Source organism: Apis cerana, linkage group LG12 (assembly GCF_029169275.1).
Source record: "Apis cerana isolate GH-2021 linkage group LG12, AcerK_1.0, whole genome shotgun sequence".
Lineage (NCBI taxonomy): Eukaryota > Metazoa > Arthropoda > Insecta > Hymenoptera > Apidae > Apis > Apis cerana.
Window position 1 is genome coordinate 3,968,594 of NC_083863.1, and position 23,300 is coordinate 3,991,893.

Genomic DNA, 23,300 nt, shown 5'->3' on the forward strand with positions numbered 1-23,300 from the left:
GTACATTGAAGTGAAAATTAATAAATATTTCAGAATTTTTTTAAATTTTTAATATAACTGTGGATATAAATGATTTAGATTCATTTAGGAAAGTGTGAAAAATATATTTGCTCATTTAGTTAGAAGATTCTTAGTTTTTTTATAAATAAGGAAATAATAATTAAATAGAGAATTATTTCAATATTTTATTAAATATTGTATTATTCTTTGAGGATTTTCTTTTTTAAATTATATATACTTTGAAGAAAGCAATTAATAAATTGGATTTGAAATATATTTGGAAAGAATATTATATTATTATTTTTTTGACAGATAGTTTAAAAGTCGAAACTTTTTACAGACGTCCTCGTCGAAAGAGATTAATACGATGATAAAAGTTGTGCCTTCCTTTTATTTGAATTTCAAAATTCGGTCAAGGAGATTCAGTTCTTCACGAACTTCGACTTCTTTTACTTGAAGTAATATTCATGATAGTTTTGTTCCATTTAGTAAATTAAAACTTTGATATTGAATTTGGTGAAGATACAATCATTGAAATTTAATTTTAAATAATTTGAAAGATCAATATAAATCAATTTAAAAAATCAGGAAAAAATGTGTTTACTTTAAAAAACGTCAAAGGCAATATCTTCACAATTTTCATAATAAAAGATATACATATATAGTATTTTTTATTTAATAATTTTTTAATAATGAATATATCATTTTATATAAGTTCCAAGAATAGATATATCCTAAAAATTTATATGAGCTTATTGAGACTATATCATTAACATAATGTAATATATCCTTTTCTAACACAACAATTCAACAACAAATAAAAATTTAATAATTAAACGTGAAATATAACAAATTATAAAACAAGATTTGTAAAATGTAAATTTTATTATTTTAATAAAATTAGAAATATCATATATCTTTATTCAAAGAAAAAATTTGCACATTCATATCTCTTTCTGGAATAAGGAATACGATATGAATTTATAATTACTTTCCATAATTTCATGACCATATTTAAGAATATTTTAAATTAACAAAAATATATACGAAGATTTTATTATAACTAAATAAAAAATATAAATAAAAAATATATATAAAAATATATATAAAAATATAAATAAAAAACGATTAAAAATTACACTCACCCTGGTTGCACCTTTGCCTCGACCTCTCCCCCTTTCTCTGAACGCACCCTCGCCCGTTTGCAGATGGTACAGATGCTGAAACACGACCGAAACTTTCGTTAGTGCAAGCCACTATATATCGTTATATATCGTATGTACAGATCGTTGCCGCGCGCGATCAATCGCGATCACGAACACGATCGATTTCGTAGTGATTTGAAACCGCGAGATCGCGGTCCCCGGTTGCTTTCGGATCGTTATCGTTCCGACGATGTACTATCGTAAAATCAAGGCAACCGTATCACCTCAATTGACCTCGTTAAGCCCAATAGACGCGCCAATAAAAGTATAACCTTCCAGGGCCAGCGGTATTAGATTAGATTCCCGACGACAAAACGTTTTAGATTATTCCGGGGCGAAAGATGGTTGGAGATTGCCGCCCGCGGGCCCGATAGACGCTCGATCGGTTCGAAGAGAATTAACGAGACATGACCGGGGATAATTGGAAACGAGAGATTGGCCCGCGACCCATGGTGAAAATTCGTTCTCGTTTAACCGAGGGTGATATCTCATTTTTCATTTTTCCTCCTGTTTTATTCTTTCTCCCTTTTCCCTCCAGTCATTTTTCCTTGTTTTCGCCGTTTTTATCCTCGACTTCGATCGTTTCGTAACACTTTTCCATTAATATTCTTATCGGTTATTGTCCGATCACTTTCTTTCTTGCGCTCTTATCTCTTGCTTTTTGACCTTTCGCGTTTGTTTGTTTTCGTTTTTGTTCGCGATTTTATTATATATCGCGAAAGTTAATAGGTGGGGAAGATGGATTGCCTCTTTTCTTTCTTACGGAGGATTAGGAAACAAATAAGGGAATGGTAGGTATCGGGCCTCGGAAGGTATGGATGCGACTTGGGAATTTTAGTTTCCGGTTTGAGGAAAAACGGATAGCATTACACGATCGGTAAAATATTATCGTGAATCGTTGTTTGAAGTACTTGTTGTTAATATTCGATTGGGAGAGAATAAAATATGAAAAAAGTTTTGTACGATAATGTAAAAAAGAAGAGAAAAAATGGATTTTTTCGAATTTTTAAGTAAAATAGAGTAATCGATTCTTGTCGACAGTTGTTCAGTGCAGAAATCTGTGTTACCATTCAGAACCAAGAATTACTACTTTCCGAGCACATTCATAGATGGCGCTTGCAGTAGATTTAATGGTGTTTTTCTTAGACATATCGCGGGAAGAATTTTGAATTCATTTTGGAAACAAGCTTTACGACGATGATAATCAATGAGATCAAAAATAATTTAAATTAATTATATAATTTTAAATATGCGTTAAATTACGTTGCTTACGTTCAAATATTCAAATGAAAGTAAATCATATAAAACGGATCAATGATATAACTTTTAAAGGACCAAAAAGTCACTTCAACTGTTTAACAAGTGTGATTCTTGATAAGAATTTTATATAAAACATAACAGTCTTATTCATACACATACATATATCATATAATTCATACATAAAATCAATATATATTGCGTGATATAAATTTACATATGCATCAAATATTTCCAAATCTCATTTTATGTTATTAAATTACGATTCGAAAAAAGAAGGAATAAGAACTAAAAAACCAGAAGAACGGAGTAAGATCATCAGCTTGTCAATCAAACTCCAATCAAATACAATCCAACGAGCCCAATCGGTTCGCGATTGGAATCTTCCTGAAACCTACTCGCGGACGGTTCACGAACGGGGCATTCACGAGGGAATAAAAGAAGGAAGAGAGGAGCCGAGAAGCCGTGGTAAGCGGGGTCTGGAGCGAGAGAAAAAGAGAAGAGGAGTGCGTGCGCGCGTGTAAGAGAGAGAGAGAGATGTGGTCGTAAGGTGCACACTCGGAGAAGCGAGCGGATCCCCGCCGCGCGAGTGAACATCGAGGTCCAAGGCAGGCGGAAAACGTCCCCTTCGCGCGGCACACGCGTCGACGATTATGGTCTAATTCCCTTGTACGCGCATTCCCACCAACCTACCTAGCTTACCTACCAACCTACCTGGCTGCCTCGCATGACAGAACCGTCTTGGTGAGCGAACGAGGAAAAGCGGTGGTTGTCGGTGCATTCGATGAGCGTACGCTCGAAAGACAGGGGTGTGTTCCCTTAATTCCATATCTCTCCCTTTCTCCTTCTCCTCCTCTCTTCCTCCACATTACGTCTAACCACTTTTCACCACCCTGTTTCACATACCTCTCCTCTCTCTCGCTTTCTCTTCCTTCCTTCCTTCCTTCTTTCCTTCCTTCCTTCCTTCCTTCCTCCACCACGCATCTGCTACTTTTCATCCCCTGCTTCCTTCTCTCTCTCTCTCTCTCCCTCCCCTTTCCCTCTCCACCCTCTCTCTTCTCCTCTCTCCGCCTTCTCTCGACCACCACCCTTCGATTCGTCGCTTTCTTCGCTCGCCGCCCGTTTTTCCTCTTTCTCCGCTTTTTCTCCACCAACCCCGTCTCACCTCGCCACACAATCTCTCTCGCGTAAATATCTCGCGGTTTCTCGGTAAACAGGAGAACAACTAGCTAGGAGGGACAACCATATATATATGTATATACGTGTATATATTGTGATGGAGAAGGGGAAGGAGGAGGAGGTGCGTGCACGCACACGATTGAGAATCTCTCTGCCCGTGCACGCGTGTACGGGACGTTCCTTGGTCGTTCGCGGGCGGATACGATCGCGAGGCGGTGGGTGACGGGGAGGGGAAGAGGAAGGTGGGTGGAGGGGAAGTGGAAGGAGCAAGGGAAGCAAGGCAAATGTCAATATCGATGATGCATCGTCAAGAGAGGCCGCAGTTGGGGCGGGAATGAGGGCGTAATTAATCGTCCAAGCAAAGAAATTCATTCTCTCTTTGTGTCCATCCGCTACTTCCATTCCAGCCCTCCCTCGCGGCGTGATACGACGGATTTTATGCGTGCACGCTCTTGTTTTGAACGATTTCAAGGTGGACGATTTCCTCGTGGATTTTTTTTTTTTTTTTTTTTTTTTCACCTCTCTTAGGTCCAAGCGAGTGGCTAGAAATCTAGTTCAACTTCACTCGACTTTTAAGGATTTTTGAGATTGATGATATTATTTGTTATGGTAATCAAGAATCGTGCATGAAGCAATTAAAAATTAAACGATTTTTCGATTGTTTGATAAATTATAAAATAAATAAATAGATAAGTCGTATTTAGACACTGTTCCATTTTCTAAATACGTCATTTTAAAATATAAACTCATTCCACGTTCTCTTAAACAATTTAAAAATAAAGTAATTTGAAAAGTAATTATTTCTTTATAATTATTACTCTTTTAAAGCGGGTCTTTTTTAACTTTGCTTCGTTTAAAAAAATATTTACAAACTTAAATTGTAAAATTGAATGATTAATAAATAAATCTCAATCCAAATCTCTTATGAATAATATTTATCGATCAAAGAAATCAAAAATTAAGGATTGGCATTCATACTGGAAGGTATAACACAGGTTTGTGCGGTATTTAATTTCATATTAATAGAAGAATATCTTATATTTTTAATTTGTATTTTTTTATAATGTAATTAAGATATGATAGAATTATGTATAAAACTGTTGGCAAGAAATTTTTACAGGAGACAGTTTTAAAATTAAAATTATCAACTTTTTCTTTGTATATCTATAATTAAAATGGTCATATCTCGAAAACTTGTTAAGCTGTTTATGTTTTTAACTTTGACGTATTCGACTTCTATTCTTTTTCAACTATTGGAATATTTGTAATAAAATCATTTATGAAACTTTCACGCGTGGATAAAAAAATTATTTATTTATTCATGCAAATTTATTATCTATTATCTGTTTATTTCGTTTTCACGTAAGAAATTTAACAAATTTTATTCTGTGTAAATAAAAAAAAAATTAGTACAAAAGATCTTATGAATTTTAATTTTAATTTCAAAGACAAGGAAATTATATAAATGTCTTAAAAAAATTGACTCATCAAGTTTTCCTATGATCTTCATTTGTAATATAATTTTGATCATTGTAACGTATATTTATAAATAAATTTATAAGTTGATTTCTCGTTTCGATATCTTGTAATATTTCCTTTCTGCGATAACATTTGACATCAATTTAACGAGCCTTAAGAAAAAAGGTTCTACCTTTTGCCTTAAAAACCTTTTTCCTTAACAGAATCGAATATTACGAAGAGCAAGCGACTTTATCAACCGATATTTATCGAAGATATCCCTCAAGATCCCACGTTTCGAGTTCGGTTCGATGCTTTCCTTGGAAGTTAAACTGGATGGATGCACGAGAAAGCACGTGTTTGACAGCGTTATAATTAGCTTATTAGACGATTATTTACGAGATGAATGCGTTAGGCAACGTACCGTAATATTAGCAATAACTTGTAATTTTAATAAAATAATTTTCGTCATCTTTTGCAGCTAAGAAATTTCTTTCGAAAATGCTTTCAAAAATTCTGATGTTCTCATAGTCAAAGAATTTGTCCAATTTCAATTATAACATCCAACTCCATTTTATTTGAGATTTAATTAATAAATTACAGATATTTGTGCAAGAAAAAAAATTTACACGAAACATAAATAATGATATAATAGAAATTTAATATAAACATCAAAGAAATTTATCTTATTCTTTAAATATTATAATGCGTAGTTGTCTTGAATATTTTCAGCGTATCATGCGTATTTCGTAGATTTTTGTACATAAATTTTATATAAATATATAAACAGTCCAATATATAATCAGGTAATATTTACAGCCTTTGTATAATGAATATTTTGTTAAAGAAAATTTCAATTCATCGATTCAAAAATTAGATATATATTTATAAATCTTCTGAGAAAATTGATGAAGATTATTCGCTCTCGATATTAATTTTCTAATTTGTGATATCGCAAAAAATATTTCAATTTTTATTGATTTTTTCTTTAATTCGTTAAAATAAAAAATAAAAAAAAAACATGGAAATTGGAATTTTTGATTAAATTGGAAAGTATCGATGAGGTAAGAAGGGCTGTTGACGGTCATCTGGTATTTAGATCGGTAATTAGAAGCACGCGTTCCGAAGACAGCTGTCATCGATTCGAGGATAAGCTAATTAAAATATTTCGTAAATACGTTTCCTTATTTCTCAACAGATGCACGATGCACGATAAGAAACACGAATCTTCGAACGTTGATGATGGATGATTTAAACTGATATTTCTTCTTTTCGCGATGAGTTACGACGAGATAAGAGTCGGTTTTCTTCAATCTTTCTGTACGATAATTGGAGCAAAATTCTTTAAATACTGGCTCGTTGCAAAAGTTCTTTTTGATTTTTGATCTCATGTAAAATCTTTTCATTTTTTCAATATTGATCGAGATAAATCATATTTATTAACGATATTTATAATCTTGGTCTTTCTCCAAAATAAATTTGGTTTATTTGCAAAATACGCAAATACGACTTTTAATATCATTCAAAATCGATTTTATTATTTTCAGATTCATCTCAGATTATTCTATTTGATATGCTTATATGATTATACAATATAATTGACTTAATTTTCGAATATTATTAATTAATGATAAAAGAATTTAGAATATTTAACACATATTCTTGGGAAATTAGAGGAATTGTATATTTCTCGATATTTGCAAATAATGAGACAAATTTTTGAAGAATCCAATAATATACAATAATATCTAATATATTAACAAGGAAAAATGAATTAATTCTACTCAACTATTTTTCAAAAATCTTTCGATCTATTAACCGTGTCATTTCTCAAACAAAAACTTAATTCATAATTAACGAAATAATCTCAGCCCAATTCGTATTGATTCCAACAAATCTATGCAAATAACGAGAAAAATATTTTCAACGATCCAATACACAATATTGAATATACTAATAAGAAAAAATGAACTAATTGTTATCAAGGAATTTACATGCATATAAATATATCCACGAATACTTTAAAAATAGTTTAGCACTCCAGCACCAAGATCCTTCGAAGCAATTCTCAAGGGTTGTTCCCCGACTGTTTTAAGTAGAAAGCTCGCCTCGCAACGCAGAAAAATGAATATATACTTTTCAGTTTTCAAACAACGAAGGAAAGGAAACAGCACGATGGCAGCCGGCCCTTTTATTTGTCTAAAAGTCCCACCGACACCGAACATTTGCCCAGGAAGATGGTATTATAACCAAACATGGCCCTGTTCAGATGAGATGATTAGTGTTGGAACATCTGCTTCTGTTGACAGTAAACGCGAGGAAATGGTAAATTTTGATTTTTCCCGCCTCACGAAAACGATTCACCATCTAATATAATCGCTTATTTTGATATACTTTACTTTCTCTTAATTGTACGCTTTTTTCGAGATTCAATCGAGTCTTAGAAAAAAAGTAGAAAAGATACGAAAGAGAAGGGTGCTGAAGGGTGAGATTTGAAAAAATAAATAGAATATTTGTGAGGATTATTGTGTCTTGATCTAATCGATGTATCTCTGGCTTTTATATTTTTTACATATGATTGAAGTTGAAACAGTTGTGAGTCGAAGATAATTGATTTTTTAGATGAAAAGTTTTGGAGACACTCGGTAAATAAAATTTCAAAATTTCAATAATAAGATAATTTTACTTTCCATTAAGCGAAAAGTGTATGTGTCTGTGCTTAGATTGTCGAGAAAAAGTTAACTTGGAAATTGATGATTTTATTCTTGTTTTAATCCAGTAAATAAAATCAAGTTTTTCGTGATGTACTTCAACTTTATCCAAAGAGTAAAAGCAAATCTTATAAGTATATAAAACACATTCAAAGTCTAATTTCTTGCTTTTTGAAATTCACAAAAAAAAATTGATTATATGAAAAAATATTTCCACTAATAAGAAAAAAATTAAAAAATATTGTATTCCTTTCTATTTTATCCAATCAAAAGGTAAAAACTTTTTGATAAAGCATAATCTTAAGTATATAGAACACGTTCAAGTTCTAATTTCTTTCTCTTCTTTCTGAAATTCACACACAAAAAAAAAAAGAAATTGAATGGAAAAATATTTCCACTAATAAGAAAAACATTAAAAAATACTATGAAAATAAATTCAAAAATTAGAAACAAGGAAAATATTTACAAATACTATATTTCTTCCTATTTTATCCAAAAGATAAAAGCTTTTTGATAAAGCATAATTTTATAAGTGTATAGAACACGTTCAAAGTCTAATTTCTTACTTTTTGAAATTCACACACACAAAAAAAAAAGAAATTGAATGGAAAAATATTTCCACTATAATAAGAAAAAAATTAAAAAATACTATATTCCTTCCTATTTTTTCCAAAAGGTAAAAACTTTTTGATAAAGCATAATCTTAAGTATATAGAACACGTTTAAGTTCTAATTTCTTTCTCTTCTTTTTAAAATTCACACACAAAAAAAAAAAGAAATTGAATGGAAAAATATTTCCACTAATAAGAAAAAAATTAAAAAATACTGTATTTCTTCCTATTTTACCCAAAAGGTAAAAACTTTTTGATAAAGCATAATTTTATAAGTATATAGAACACGTTCAAGTTCTAATTTCTTACTTTTTGAAATTCACACACACAAAAAAAAAAAAGAAATTGAATGGAAAAATATTTCCACTATAATAAGAAAAAAATTAAAAAATACTGTATTCCTATTTTATCCAAAAGATAAAAACTTTTTGATAAAGCATAATCTTTAGTATATAGAACACGTTCAAGTTCTAATTTCTTTCTCTTCTTTTTAAAATTCACACACAAAAAAAAAAGAAATTGAATGGAAAAATATTTCCATAAATTCAAAAATTAGAAACAAGGAAAATATTTATAAATACTATATTCCTTTCTATTTTATCCAAAAGCTTTTTGATAAAGCATAATCTTATAAGTGTATAGAACATGTTCAAAGTCTAATTTCTTGCTTTTTGAAATTCACAAAAAAAAATTGATTATATGAAAAAATATTTCCACTAATAAGAAAAAAATTAAAAAATACTGTATTTCTTCCTATTTTATCCAAAAGATAAAAGGTTTTTGATAAAGCATAATCTTATAAGTGTGTAGAACACGTTCAAAGTCTAATTTCTTGCTTTTTGAAATTCACACACACACAAAAAAAAAGAAATTGAATGGAAAAATATTTCCACTAATAAGAAAAACATTAAAAAATACTATGAAAATAAATTCAAAAATTAGAAACGAAACGGGGAAAAATGTTTACAAATAGAGATATAATTAAGTTAAAATTTCAACTTTGCTTTAAAACGGTTTAAAACTCTCGAAGATGTAAGCTACAAACGGTGCAAATAAATAAAGAAGGGAAACGTCAAAGTTACGGGAATAAAAATAACTGTAGAAAAGGATGCAGAACGGGCGAGGAATCCCGGATTTCCGTGACTGGTCCTCCTTCGGCTAATGAAAGAATTCGACATCGAGATCCCACCCGCGCGTCCCTTTGTCTGCTCTTTTCATTCTCTCCTCTCCTCGGCTCGCGTTCGCGCATTCGCCCGATTCTCTGAAAGTGTCGCGCACAGTCGAGGGTGTTCGCGATAAAAATGTTGAATGCGTCGCGACGCGTTCCCCAAAACGTCGGTTTCAATGGCAGTGAGGATGCGCGCGATCCACTGAAATTCGCCCGAGAATCTTTCTTTCTTCCCGCCTCAACCTCGTCGCGATTGACAATTATTTTGAATCGTTTACACAGACAAATGGAATTGATATTTATTAAAATTCGAGTTCCAGAGAAACGATGATAATAATGTGATGATTTGTTAATTCGAGAATGATTTTTAATGTAGTAATGATTGATTAAAGTAAGTAGATGAATAATACGTAAATAAATAAATAAGATTTAAAACCAAACTTTTATAAATTGAATGGAAATAATAAATAGTATCACAAAAAAGTTGAAATAAAGCTTGAGATATTAATAAATACGTCAAATTTAATACAATTTATCAATGAAATATTCGTTAATAATTCTATATTCATATATACGTAAACATTTGATACAATATCTTAATATCTTATTATTACATCAAAATCTGCTAAATTTTCTCTCTCAAAATTTTAATCATCTTCAAATTCATTGTCAGATCAAGATCAAGCGTTTATTAAAAATTGACGAAACAAATAGGAAAGAACGGTACGGGAGGAAAGGCTGTCGAAATTCCCGCGATAGTTAAAAACGTCCGTCCGCTTTCTCGGTCAGCTGACTTTAATTTCGTCAAAGCGTATCCAGCGGGCGACAGATGGTCGGCGCGCCGTTCGAAAGAGCCGTTGCACCCATTAGAAGTGCGACGGTTAAAAATGGTAGGTACGTCCGAAGGACAGGTTATCGAGCGTACCATGTGCAACTCTCCACTTGCAACCGCCTCAACTCTGTCCCTCTCTCTCTCTCTCCTTCTCTTCGCGCATCGCGCTCCCTTTCTCTTTCATTTTCGCTCGTAGCGTTTTCTCGAGGAACGTTTTCGCGAGAAAAAAACAAAAAATTCGTTTTCGTTTACTTATTTTTATTCTTCTTCTTTTCTCTCTCTCTTTTTTGCTGTTAATGTTACACGTCAAATCGCGTGCCGTATAATTTTTCCGGGGAATGACGCATAGAGCGGATTTGAATCTGCGTCGCCCGCAACAAAGACGAAATATTGATCGTGGTAAATACGAAATACGCAGAAACGCGGCGATGTAGGCGAACACGCGATCAGTTGCTATGGAATTGTTATTTAATTGAATATCGAGACAAAGAAGAAGAAGAAGAAAAAAGGAACTTCTTTCTAGTTCTATTCGATCTTTGTTCAAGGAATGAAACGATATCCGATGCTCTTCATATACGATCGATGAACGGAAAAATCATTATTCATAAAAATTCTTCCTATTTGGAAAGGAATAAATGATTCGTTTAATGATAATATTTTTATACGAATAATTTATACAATAATATCATATAATAAATATGATTGATTTTCATAACAACGCACCCAAGATTCGATAAGCCAGAGACGGAGACATAGATGATGGGATTCGCTTTCGCGAAAGAGGATGCAGAATGGTAATAATCCGAGAGGGCCACGAGAAATCCAGTTTCCCGCAGGGAGAATTAAACCGGTCGAGCCGAAACATTGATTGAGCAAAGAAATAATAATAATCTCGAATTATTTCCGCGTCGCCGGCCGAAATCGATGACTTTCGAGGGCGCAACGTGCGTGCGCTGTTGCGAGCGAATTAAGAACTGCACGCGTTCCGACGTAAACGATCGTGTAAGGAAATTAAACGTCGATGAGGTAAGATTTTTTCCTCCATTCCGATAAATCGTGATTGAAATTCTTTTTCTCGATTCGGTACATTCGAGAATACAACTCCTTTTTGCGAGTGGTTTAATATATTGGGAATAAAAGGTATCGTAGGCCTTTGTTTCAAGAAAATAGGTAGGGATACGAAGAGTAATTGTGTAAAAATGATTTTTACTTTCGATGCAAAGGAATTAAACTTTGATTGAAATTATAATATCATTTTTATAAAATTATTTTATTATCTAAAATGAAATGAAGAAATTATACGTGTTATTATACAATTTCATTAAATGGACGTATTATTAGTATAAAATGGCAGCTGGATGGAATAATTTGTGTATCAAATAAAATTTTGTCATTCAAAAAATATTATGAATGAAAATTATGAATAACCATAATCTAACGATAAATAAAATATTGTAAATCATTGAAAATATTATTTTAATTCTTTTTTTATATTTTTATCTTAAAATAGCAAAGGAAATTTCCACGTGATATCTTTGTTGGTATCATTGGTATTGGAATTTTAAATTTTAGTTAATTTTAGTATTGGCGATATGTAATTCGTGAAAAGATTGAAAACTGCTGATATTAAAAATCAATTTTTTTATTATATCGAGATATATTAAAAGATATTTAAAAATTTACATTTCCACCGATTCAAAAGTACTGATAAACGCTACTATAATAAATTTGTTCGCGTTTCCATGAATTGAGATATACACAAAGTGTTATTTATGATAATTATATTTTAATCTTCAAAATTTATAAATAAGAACGGAATAATATTCTAAATAAAAAACGAAATATTATTACTTAACCTCAATATTTATTCGTTATTTCACTCTTAAAATTTTCAAAATTATTATACATAATTTTACATACAAATTACTCATTTTTCTCAAATCATTTCCCTAATAATCCATACGTAATGATAATCAATCTTAATCTTAATCTAAAAACAATTATCAGACATCAAGTTATAACTTTTTCCTTATTGAAAAAAAATAAAAAAAAAAACTTCACAAACTTTTGCTATTGCAAATGCAGCACCTTTGTACATTTTTTCCTCCTGCATTTTCAACGCGTCGAAATATTGGCATATGCAATTTCGATTGTCGCAAGATAAATGATATAACACATTTAAGTACGCAATATCCTTGAGGTTGCGTGAATACGATGGATTCGATAAGTTGCAAAAATGCAAACTCGAAAAATAAGCGTCGCGGTTGTAGAACGCGTTCGACCCGCTTTAACGAGTGGCTGCAACTATATCGTGGCACGCCAATTGCAGCCACGGTGTGTTTGTTGGATCCAGTCCGTGTGAACGCGTCGTAAATGCGTCGCAAAGCAGCAGTTGGAGTCGGTGTGCGATCAATTCGACGTCGTGCAACACAGCTGCATCGTAAAGCCGTTGTTGCAATTCGGCGGCCAACGTTCTTCTCATAACGATATATAACCGCGTCGTAAAATTTCAATCTGCCCTTCACCTAATTCGATTATATCGACTTTCGAGTTGAGAAAGTCACGAACCTTAATGACACTAGGGATTATAAATTGGCTCGAGCAATATCTAAGGAGGCTAGAGTAGTGGCCGGGACGAATACTTTGTCGAAACGTTTATTATGGAAGTTTGGTGTAATAATAATAATGATATATATATATTTTTTTTTTTTGATTACCGGTTATGTATTTCTGAATTTATTTTTAACGTTTTGAATTACAGTAAATAGAACGATCAAAGTCGTTAGAGGAGAAGAGAATTAGAGAACGTTACGAAAAATTTTTTTTTTCTTTTTATCGAATTATCAGAGGCGAACTATAATTTGAGAGCATTTATTTTACATTCTTATCGCAGTTGAAAATTACACGTAACTTGTTATAATTTTTTTTATACAATTTGATTTGAAAGGACGCATTTGCATATGAAATTGCGCTCCAATTGTGTGTAAATTTACATACATTTATATAAGAAATATAAGGATAAATGAATTATTTAAAATATATTTTCTAAAAGAAATATTACGTATACACTCGTATATAGTTTATAATTTATAATAATGATGCTATCAACTATCTTGATAGCATATATCCGCTCTTAACTATTTTTAATAGATAATTGTTATCATGATAAAATTTAATCACTGTTTAAGCATCTTTTTAAAAGAACAAAAAATTGTTTCTTTTAATATCATCAATGATTTTCTACTTAATTATTTACTGTAAGTTTTAGAATATAAATAATCTAAAAAGTAATGTAATTAAATCATGCTTCGAAAAGTTAAAAATTTACATATTCATTTATTTTATCCCTTTAAACGATATTTTCTAATTAAATATAAGACGTCAAATTTATTGTATATAAAGTGAACCGTTCAACTTTCGATAGCGAGAAAACGATACTTACTCTAGCCATCTAGCGACAATTCTTAACAACGTAACAATTCTTATTTCTCCTTTACAAAAAAAAGTTCAACATTTCTATCGAATATTTTCGTATATTTATCGAAATCTCTCATACCTTAATTCATCCACTTCCTTCCTATATCCCAGCATCTATATGCGCATATATTCAATACCGAATAAATAAATAAATAAATAAATAAACAAATAAGCAAAACTTGAATCGATCGATAAAGACCATAAACGCTTGTTTGAAATTCCGCAAATTTTTCCGGAGACGATGTACAATTTCACGAATAACGATGTTCGAGGGATAATTCGAAAAAAAAAAAATCCATCGAAAGAGTTATCCATCGTTGAGATTTCGCGGTTCGTTTTCCACGATGCATACGCGAATCGTATGGACGCGCGGCACGTCAACGGTAACGGCTTTAATAATTATTTTTACAACGTTTCCGAGTACACGACGACCTTAGGTCCGTCTCGCTTGGCCGGGTTGCAGCTGCCTTTCCATACAACCCCGTGACACCGTGTACTAGGGTGCCCCGTACACGAACCGGCGATTCACGCACTAAGAGCCTGAAATTGCGGCTATGCTCTCGAGACACGCAAGATATACAATACACACTATTTTTCTAACAAATATTTATCTTTCCCTTTTTACGCGCAGAGTATCGGAGTAAAATGGTGGATGGAGTAATTTTTTTTTTCTTTTTTTTGTTCTTTGTATCGTTAACGCGCACTGACTTAAGTTAATTTAGTATGGCAAATTATACGAATGTGATGTAATATGAAAATTATATATGATTCGTTGTACGCGGTTATTAAAAATTCGAATTGTCAACGAAAGTTAGGAAATAAAGGTGTATTTTGGCATTTTTGGAAAATCGTTCGTAAAAATGGAGAATTGAATATTAATAATGTTTATCTATATATAGTTTATAGTACATATGAGCTGATAATTCGTGTATATTATAGTTATTCATAAAATAGAAAATTTAATGGACTGATCACACCATGTTTTGTTCATACATATAGTATAATATAATTACGTGTAATGAATGATTCTTGTTTGTTGGAATTAGATATTAGTTTAAATCTATAAACCTTCATAAGAAGTGTAAAAAGATTGAATATCAACCTTGTATTCGTCAAATTACTCGGCTTTTAAAAAATAGTCGATCCCGATCACTTTTTTAATCAATATTCGAATTTTAAATAGTAAATATTATACATTTCAAAAGTTACAATTAGTTTTTAATATTTTAATAATCAATATAAATACGTTTTATTATATCAGAATAAATTATCGTTTTTTTGCAAAAAAATAAAGAATTATTTTCCATTTATTAGAAACATGTCACGTTTACGATCTCAATTTCCCTTGGACTATAATCATTTCAACCGAACCCTTTCATATCAAACATATCATTTTTGGATATATTTAACAGAGAATGATTACAAGTTTGCAAGAATCCAATAAACTAGGGAGTCGCGAATCGTAAACAATTCATGAGAACCGATTCAGCAGCAATCTACTTACAATCCACGTTCTCTGTTCAAACGTAATAACGTGTCATAAAATGCAACTACCTCTAAACAAATTTCTGAAACCCATCAAAATCAATTCTCTTAATGTTTCATTTCTCATTCATCCTTTTGCATCCGAAATAATTTCCGTTTCCAATTTTCTGGCCACGCAAACAGCGGACAACTACTACAACTAAATCCAACGTTGAAACCTTTTTTCTCGAAATGAAACTCTCGTTACAAGAGAAGAAAAAGTGAGAGGGGAAAGGGAAGAATTTGTACATCGTGGAGAATCTTTTTTCTACATGATCGACCGGGTCGCTCGCATAACTTTCTTATCGACCGAGTCCCATCGATCGCAGACACGGTTTATCGGATACAATCTGCGATTTCTACCATTCGCCAGCGTGAATTCAGCGAAATACACAGAGTATAGGGGAGCCGAGTTGAAAAGACTCTGACTCTGTTTACAGAATGGATTAATAAGCGGTCGGATATGTAACAAGCCCTCCTCGACCTTCCAACCTTGTTCATGGGAAAACAAGCGGCCCAGATAACTGCCTATTGTAGGGTAACTCCTGAGAAAACCGAACCGGTTGGTAAAATCTCATAGAAATGTGATTAACAAAAGTGGACGAGAAAATTGCCATCATTTGATGGATGTGTAATTTCAGTCATTTTATACCGTGATCGATAATTATGATTATTTAACTTTGATAAATTTGGATAAAAGAAGTAAATAAATGATTGACTTTGCTTGTATATAAGATGTCCTTAATGATATCAAAAATTATTTTAGGCAAAAATTGAATTCTTTCGATTTATCGTATGTAAATGGATTATATAATTTTTCATACTAATTAGATACAAAGCATGTTATTTCTTATAAAATATACATAAATATATGTTAATTATATCGAAAATTATTAGTTTAAGAAATATTTTTTTCCGTGTCAAGTTTTACGAAATTTAAGTTGAAATATCTCTTAAATTAATGATTTTCCGATATAACTTAATGCTGCTTTCTCGAAAAAAAATAACGAGATACATCGATTTCTACGTTAATTAAATTATGCGATTCCATTTAAAATGATTGATACTTATAGAATATGTACACTTCGAAACCATTTAATTTTTATTTGAAAAATTTTTAATATCAATAAAAATAAGCGATATTTCGGATAATCAACCTGTACAAATTATTATTGCTGTTAATTTTTTAATATGCTGACTCGTACAATCTTTTATTTATTATCAATTAATTCTTTCTGTTTGTATTTTTTCCTCATCATATAACTTTTTATATTATTAAAAAAAATTAAGATAAATCATTGCCCCAATTCTATTATCACCCCAGCTGACAATTTCCATTTCCCAAACACCGAATTTCACTTTGCATCGATGGCCAATCTTGTAAGAACTCTTCCATCGTTTCGATTACGATGATTAAATTGCGAATATTTATTATGCATCGTGGAAAATTTGAGCATCATTTATTTTTAAACAAATACAAATTTGATTTTGCACTCTACAATAATGATCATATATAATTAATTTTCTTCCATTTAAAACTCGAAGTTAATTGAATACAACTTAAACGTTATTTTATTATCAATTGTTTTATTAAAAAAATAAATTGTGTATTATGTTATAAACTACACTTCAATATCATAAATTCGATTGTTTTTTTTATATTTTAATATAAGAATTAAAGGAAAGATTTAAAGTTCAACATATAAAAAATTCTTGATAAATAATACACTAATACTAATAACATTAATAGAACATTTGAAAAGATTTCATCAAACAATCAGAAACAACTTCCCATTAAAAAAATTACGATTAATAAATATAATTCCAAAAAATAAGAAGAAATTATCGATAACAACTGATTAATTGTTAACAATTAATTATCTTGCTTTTCAATTTCACTTTTAATACAACTATGAACGATAAAAATTCTTACATCTATCGATAATTTAGTCTGCAATCAATCTAATAATATATCGAGACAACTTTCTCACTCGATCCCTATATTCTTCCAGTTTTCCGAAAATAGACGATTAAAAAATGATCCTTGTATTGGCTTCGTTTCGAGCAACGTGTGCGCCATTTTCACGATGTCGGATCCCGTGGAAACGACGGAAGCAACGCGCGACGCCGCAAGCAGGTGTAACTGATGGATATAACGTGCTTTTGAAACAGCAGGGGAATATTTAATACGTGTTTTTCTGTACCGCGTATTATACCTAGCCACGCACGGACCGACTGTATAATTTCTTTATTCGAAATGATCGGAATGTTGCCGGTATAAGAAGAAGAAGAAGAAGAAGAAGATAATTGAGTTTCTTGAGAATTAGAAGAGTTTGTTTTTCATTCGTATGGTTATTACACGTAATATGTGGAAATGATGGAAATTTATTTATTTATTTGAGTCTCTGATATGATAAATTATTAAGTATCCTTATTTATAACAAAGATATTTAGCAATAAATGCTTCATTTATTAATTAATTGCAAGAAATATATTTGTATTAGGTATTGTTAATAATAAATGTAAGTAATTTAATTTGCAGAAGGAAAATTTGTTATTCTTTATTAGGAAATAATATTATATAAAGAGTTATAAAATTCATTGTTATTTGAGAATAAACGTTTCTGAAATTTTCTGATGCGAGCGAAAAATAAGTGAAAAATATGAGTTTCAAAACTCATTTTCTGATATTTTAAAAATCAAAATTCTTTATAAAATTTTTAACAATACGATGCAACACACATATCATACGATAAAAATTATATAAATAAATTTGGATTAAATATTTCGTTTGTAAATAAAATTACAGTTACATATAAATGGATATCGTTTCGAAAAGATTATTTTCCGCAATTTTCGTTTCGAAGAGCCATAATATTCTCGTTTTCACGAGAAATCCAAAAATGACTTATATAATAATAAGTGTTAAGTATAATTTATTCGTTTGGATTTTAAGAAGAAATATCAAATTGGAGGAAGGATATTTGTTATCACCGACATCATACGTTTATGTCATTTATACACGACAGAATTCCCTTTGTGTTTAATTGTGTATGATTACGAATTTACCTCGACGAGAATATATGAAAGTTTTGCTTTGAAACGCTCAACACGATTACGTGGGTCAACATGCAACAACAAAAAAACGGGAGCAGCTCCAAAGGGTTATTTATTTACGATAAATAGGTGTTTATTACGAAATACCCCATGCTTACCCCAACATCTTTCTTTTCATCAGAATTTTACGTAATCAAGGCGTTCTCATTAGAAATTTACGTAATCCTGCCGATCGATATATTTCATTCATCTAATTTTAAACTTTGCAACAACCTTCACCTAATCTATTATTGCCTCAACTTCGAACTACTCGCCGCCTTCATCCCCCTCGTTTCCATCTTTCATCATGAAAAACATCCGATCGTCCCAATGTGTCGATCATCCAAACTTTGGAAAAAAAATTTTATCTCCTCGATAAATCCCAAATTAGCAACAAACAAATAATAATCCAATTATTACGATACGAAATAATTTAAAACACCGTTAGAAATAATCGTGATATCTCGTCGTAATTAAAATCGATCATGTATCAATTATTAATTGCCAATATTATATTATTTTAAGTTATTATTTAAATTACACATTGAGTTAAAAACATTTTAAATATTACCTAGCAATAAACTATTAAAATTTAAATCTCTCGACATTTCATACAAGGACCTATAAATTAATCATCAGATATATTAAAATTTCATGTAATACGGCATACAACACGCATATGAGCGTATATATATAAACAATCAAGTCTAAAAAAATTGTTACAATTTATTTAATCATTACCATAATCTTAAAAAAAAAGTAGTTCACCTTTTCCAGAATTAGCCTACCACACACACACACACACACGCATGCACGCACTCAGTTTTCACACACCCGCCATCCTGAAACGCGGTAAACTGTTAAAAGAAAGATTGAACACCGCGCCCCAACACCTCGTTAACCTTAACGATCCCTCCCTCCAATCACCCTCCAATCAACGCCTCACCACCTTTCCGATCACCCTCCCCGCCGCCCCCATGGGAACCCCGTATCAAACGCGCGCCACAGCAGCAAGAAAAAAAACGTTTCCTCGATCGAGGCCACTCCTCGCGACCTCCGTGTCCACGGAGGGCACGTGGACAACCCACGTGACTGCTGTGTTATTGTTTCGTGTTTCCACACTCCTCTGGGCCAGGGAAAATGGCGGGGGGTTGCGGAGGGTGCGGAGGGTCAGCCACCCCAGAGCCGACCCTCCACCAGGAGGGATTTCATTCATGATCCCGAAACGAACCCACCCCCGAGAGAAGAGCGTGTCCCGAGTTTCTCAGTCGAAGGGCTGTGCGAGGGCAAGCCTGATACATTACAGGCGGAAGAAAAGGGTAGCGGTGACTCCTCTCTCTGTCTATTTCTCTCCTCTTGCCCTCTCTCTTGGCTCGTGCCGCATGACATCTGGAGACTAAGAAGAAGAGAAGAGGAGGAGGAAGGGAGGGTTTGGTTTCATTTGATATCTTAATACCAAAGGGAGGGATGATACAGGGAGAAGGGTGGTATCGAGGACGACGCCCTCGTTGCATCCTGCTTAACATCGGTGTTTTGCCAGCCAGTTTTACCTAGGTCAGTTACCGTCCCTTCTCGATTCGGGGGCCTATCCCTTTCGCTTCTGACCCTCTTGGCTCTCGTTGGATCGCGTTGCTTGCGAACGATACCCGGCTTTGGGGCGAAACAACGTGGATCGTCGAACGTTGACCAGCTTGGATTTCGCGATTTTTAGGTTTATTTTTCTTCTGAATTTGATACATTTCTTTAATTCATTATTTATTTGGTGGTTATTTCAAAGTGTTTAAAGTATAGGTAAGTGCTTCTTTTGTTTCAAACTTGTGCGTATTTACTTAGCCAAACGAAGTCTTCTTACAACTTCTTACATTCGGATAATCGAACGCCTTGCGAACCTAACGAATTTAGCGAATTTGTCCAAAAAATTGATGCACATACTTTGCATATCGTGCATAAATAAATACAATATAATATATATTCGTTAATTTCATCAAACTGAAATTCCTCAACTATAATGAACCAACATTTTTACATATATCAATTCCTGCCTTTAATAAAAATAATAAAAATTCGAACAATTAACCTGTTACTGCTATATTCTTGAAAATCGCATCGATCACAAGAGAAGAACGCGAGGGAAACTCTATGAGCTGTCCGTTCGAAAAGAATTCCCTCGGACGAAATATCTTTAAAGGGAGCCGTGGACGGTCGATTTGCTTTGGTCTTATGACCCTGATATCGGAAATAGGATGGATTTCTCTGACGCAGACAGTCGTGTCCCCGACCCTGCCAACAATCGTAACACCACCCTTGCCTCCATTCGGCGAGAGGGCCTTTCCACAATCGAGGGCTCCACTTTATCACGGTTCCGTTCTCCCGCCCCTTTTCTCGCCGTGCCCCATCCTCCCCTTTTTTTCCTTTCCCCATTTCCGTCACCCTCGCTCTCCTTTTCGCCGAAGGTACAGCCAAATCTGCGGGTTCCACGCGAGGCGAGAAACGTGGAGGACGGGTCAGTTGCCTTTCCTGGACGAGCGGATTTTTTAACGCTGCGGTGATTTTGAAGTCGCAAACTAACACGAAAATGTAGAATATTGAAAAAAAATATATAGAATTGCTTTTTATACGGATACGATTCGATGGATTGAAATGTTACTTATTATTTCTCTAGTAAAACTATATTTCCTGTGTAATTCTTAAATCCTACAATTTTTCGTAAATAACCTTTCGATACATTAGAATGATAAAGGATATTTCAAAAAGATGTAACGAACGATCTAAAGAAATTAATAAAATAAAAGAATTGCAATTATATATGTGCGTTCAAAATTTTTACCATCCCTATATAATTGAGAACGATATTGTTTCAAGATGAAAAACGATCCACGAGCAACATTTTTATGTTATTCGTCAATCGAGAAAAAAAGTGAGAAGAGAAAGGAAAGAGAGGGAAACAGAACAATCGTTTCATTAAAACGGAATGCAGAGAAACGAGCGACAAACAAATCAATTCGTAGAACAGAAGTCTTCGAACGATCGTGGCCACTTAACAATGAAAACCGTACGCAACAATCGCCATTCATCGGCAATGTAGCAAAAAAAAAACCGTTCTAATCAAGAGGATTGAGTCTTGGCTTCTTCAGCAAGTAGCCTTTCGTGCCTTTTAACGTTTGCCATCGGTATGACATTGTTTTAGGGGAACAATGATCGGCCATCAGAATGCGTTGGACGTCGTTGGAAAGGATCCCTGTAGGCCGCCATAAATCAGTTCTATCTCAGGTCAGAGTAGCGGTACCGGTGACAAAAAAAAGAAAAAAGGAAAGAAAGAAGAAAAAAAAAGCATGGAACCACGAAATTCGAGTCAACGGAACCACGGATGTCTAACTTTATAAGACTTTCTCCTTCGTCGTCTCTCATTATCGACGTTATTTCGAGAATTGTCGAGAAGAAATTATGTATTAAGAAGTTTATGAATATTCGTTGTTGACCAATTTTCAAGTTTCTTTTTCTTATTGATTAATTTTTGTTGAATTTATTCTATTGGGGGCTCAGAGATCAGAGTTGTAATTCGTTAAACGTTATATGATGCATAAGTTAAACGTTATGATGTGTGCGTATATAGATAAAAGTTGATACAAAAATGCCAGTTATTTATTATATAATTATAACCAATTTGAATTTGCGTTAGTAATTAGTTAGTAGTTAGCAGTTAGTGAAATAAGATGGAGAGATACGACAGCACATTATATACAATATGTTTTGAATATTTTATTTGAGCGAGAAGAATAAACATGTTACTTTAATTATTATTTTCTATTTTATTTTTTTTTATCGTCAATTTTATTTGCAATTACCTTTGTATCGTATGTATGAATCATAATTTACGACATTTCGTATGATTTTCTGATATTTTCATATTAATTATTATATGAATTTCAGCTTAATAATAATAATAATAATAACAACAACAACAACAACAACAATAACAATAATAATAAATGAATGAAAACAATGCCATGGATTTATAAAAGCGTCAAGAATATTTAAAAGCGAAGAATGTTAATTTCACTCCGTTGCAAATTTAAATACAAATGTATTTCAACTGTTACACGTATATTAGGATGTAAAACGCATTTTTTCTTTCAACTTTTAATTTTTCTTGAAATAAATTTCCAGAGGACATTAAAAAAAATTATTATGATACATTAAAATGAAAATTATAATTAAATGTAATAAAATAGTAATATGTAGTAGTAATAAAAAGTGTACAATAAAAATAGTAATATGAATAATATTGTATACACTTCTACATATTAATTGATATATTTAAACCGCATAAAATTATTCGCAATTCAATTTAATCTCGTAACCAAAGGCGTATGACATATAATAAATATATCAATCAATATTCACCACAATAATTTTAAACTAATATAAAATGATAAAGAAATACAATAAAGTAATAAATAATAAATAATGCAATATAATGATAAAAATAAAAAAATTTAAAGGGATTTACTAAAGGGATTGGAAAAGAAAGAATTTATTTTGAAAGAACAGATTTTGTTGAAGATCTGTTTGCACGATAACGGATTGTTAATGAGTTTTAATCAGGATAAACAGCAGGAGGAAATGGAACGCGGAAGTGTCCAATGCCGATACACCCAAACAGCCTTCGCTCTAGGGTCAAGGTTCCATCTCTCAGACGTAATATCGCCATCTCACCCACCCTCCAGAGGTCAATACACGGCCATTGTCCGGTGACGCCGACTATTCAAGTCGAGTGTGACA

General features: G+C 32.3%; 1 protein-coding gene across 6 annotated transcripts in view; it reads right to left on the minus strand.

Annotated features, from left to right (window-relative positions):
- Positions 1–23,300, minus strand: part of LOC107995534 (methylcytosine dioxygenase TET) — a 172,798-nt gene that overhangs the window by 87,164 nt on the left and 62,334 nt on the right. For all 6 annotated transcript variants that reach the window (XM_062083410.1, XM_062083408.1, XM_062083409.1 and 3 more), the window contains one exon: positions 1,146–1,220. In XM_062083410.1, coding sequence (XP_061939394.1) covers positions 1,146–1,220 — 75 coding nt within the window. The remainder of the gene's footprint in view (positions 1–1,145; positions 1,221–23,300) is intronic.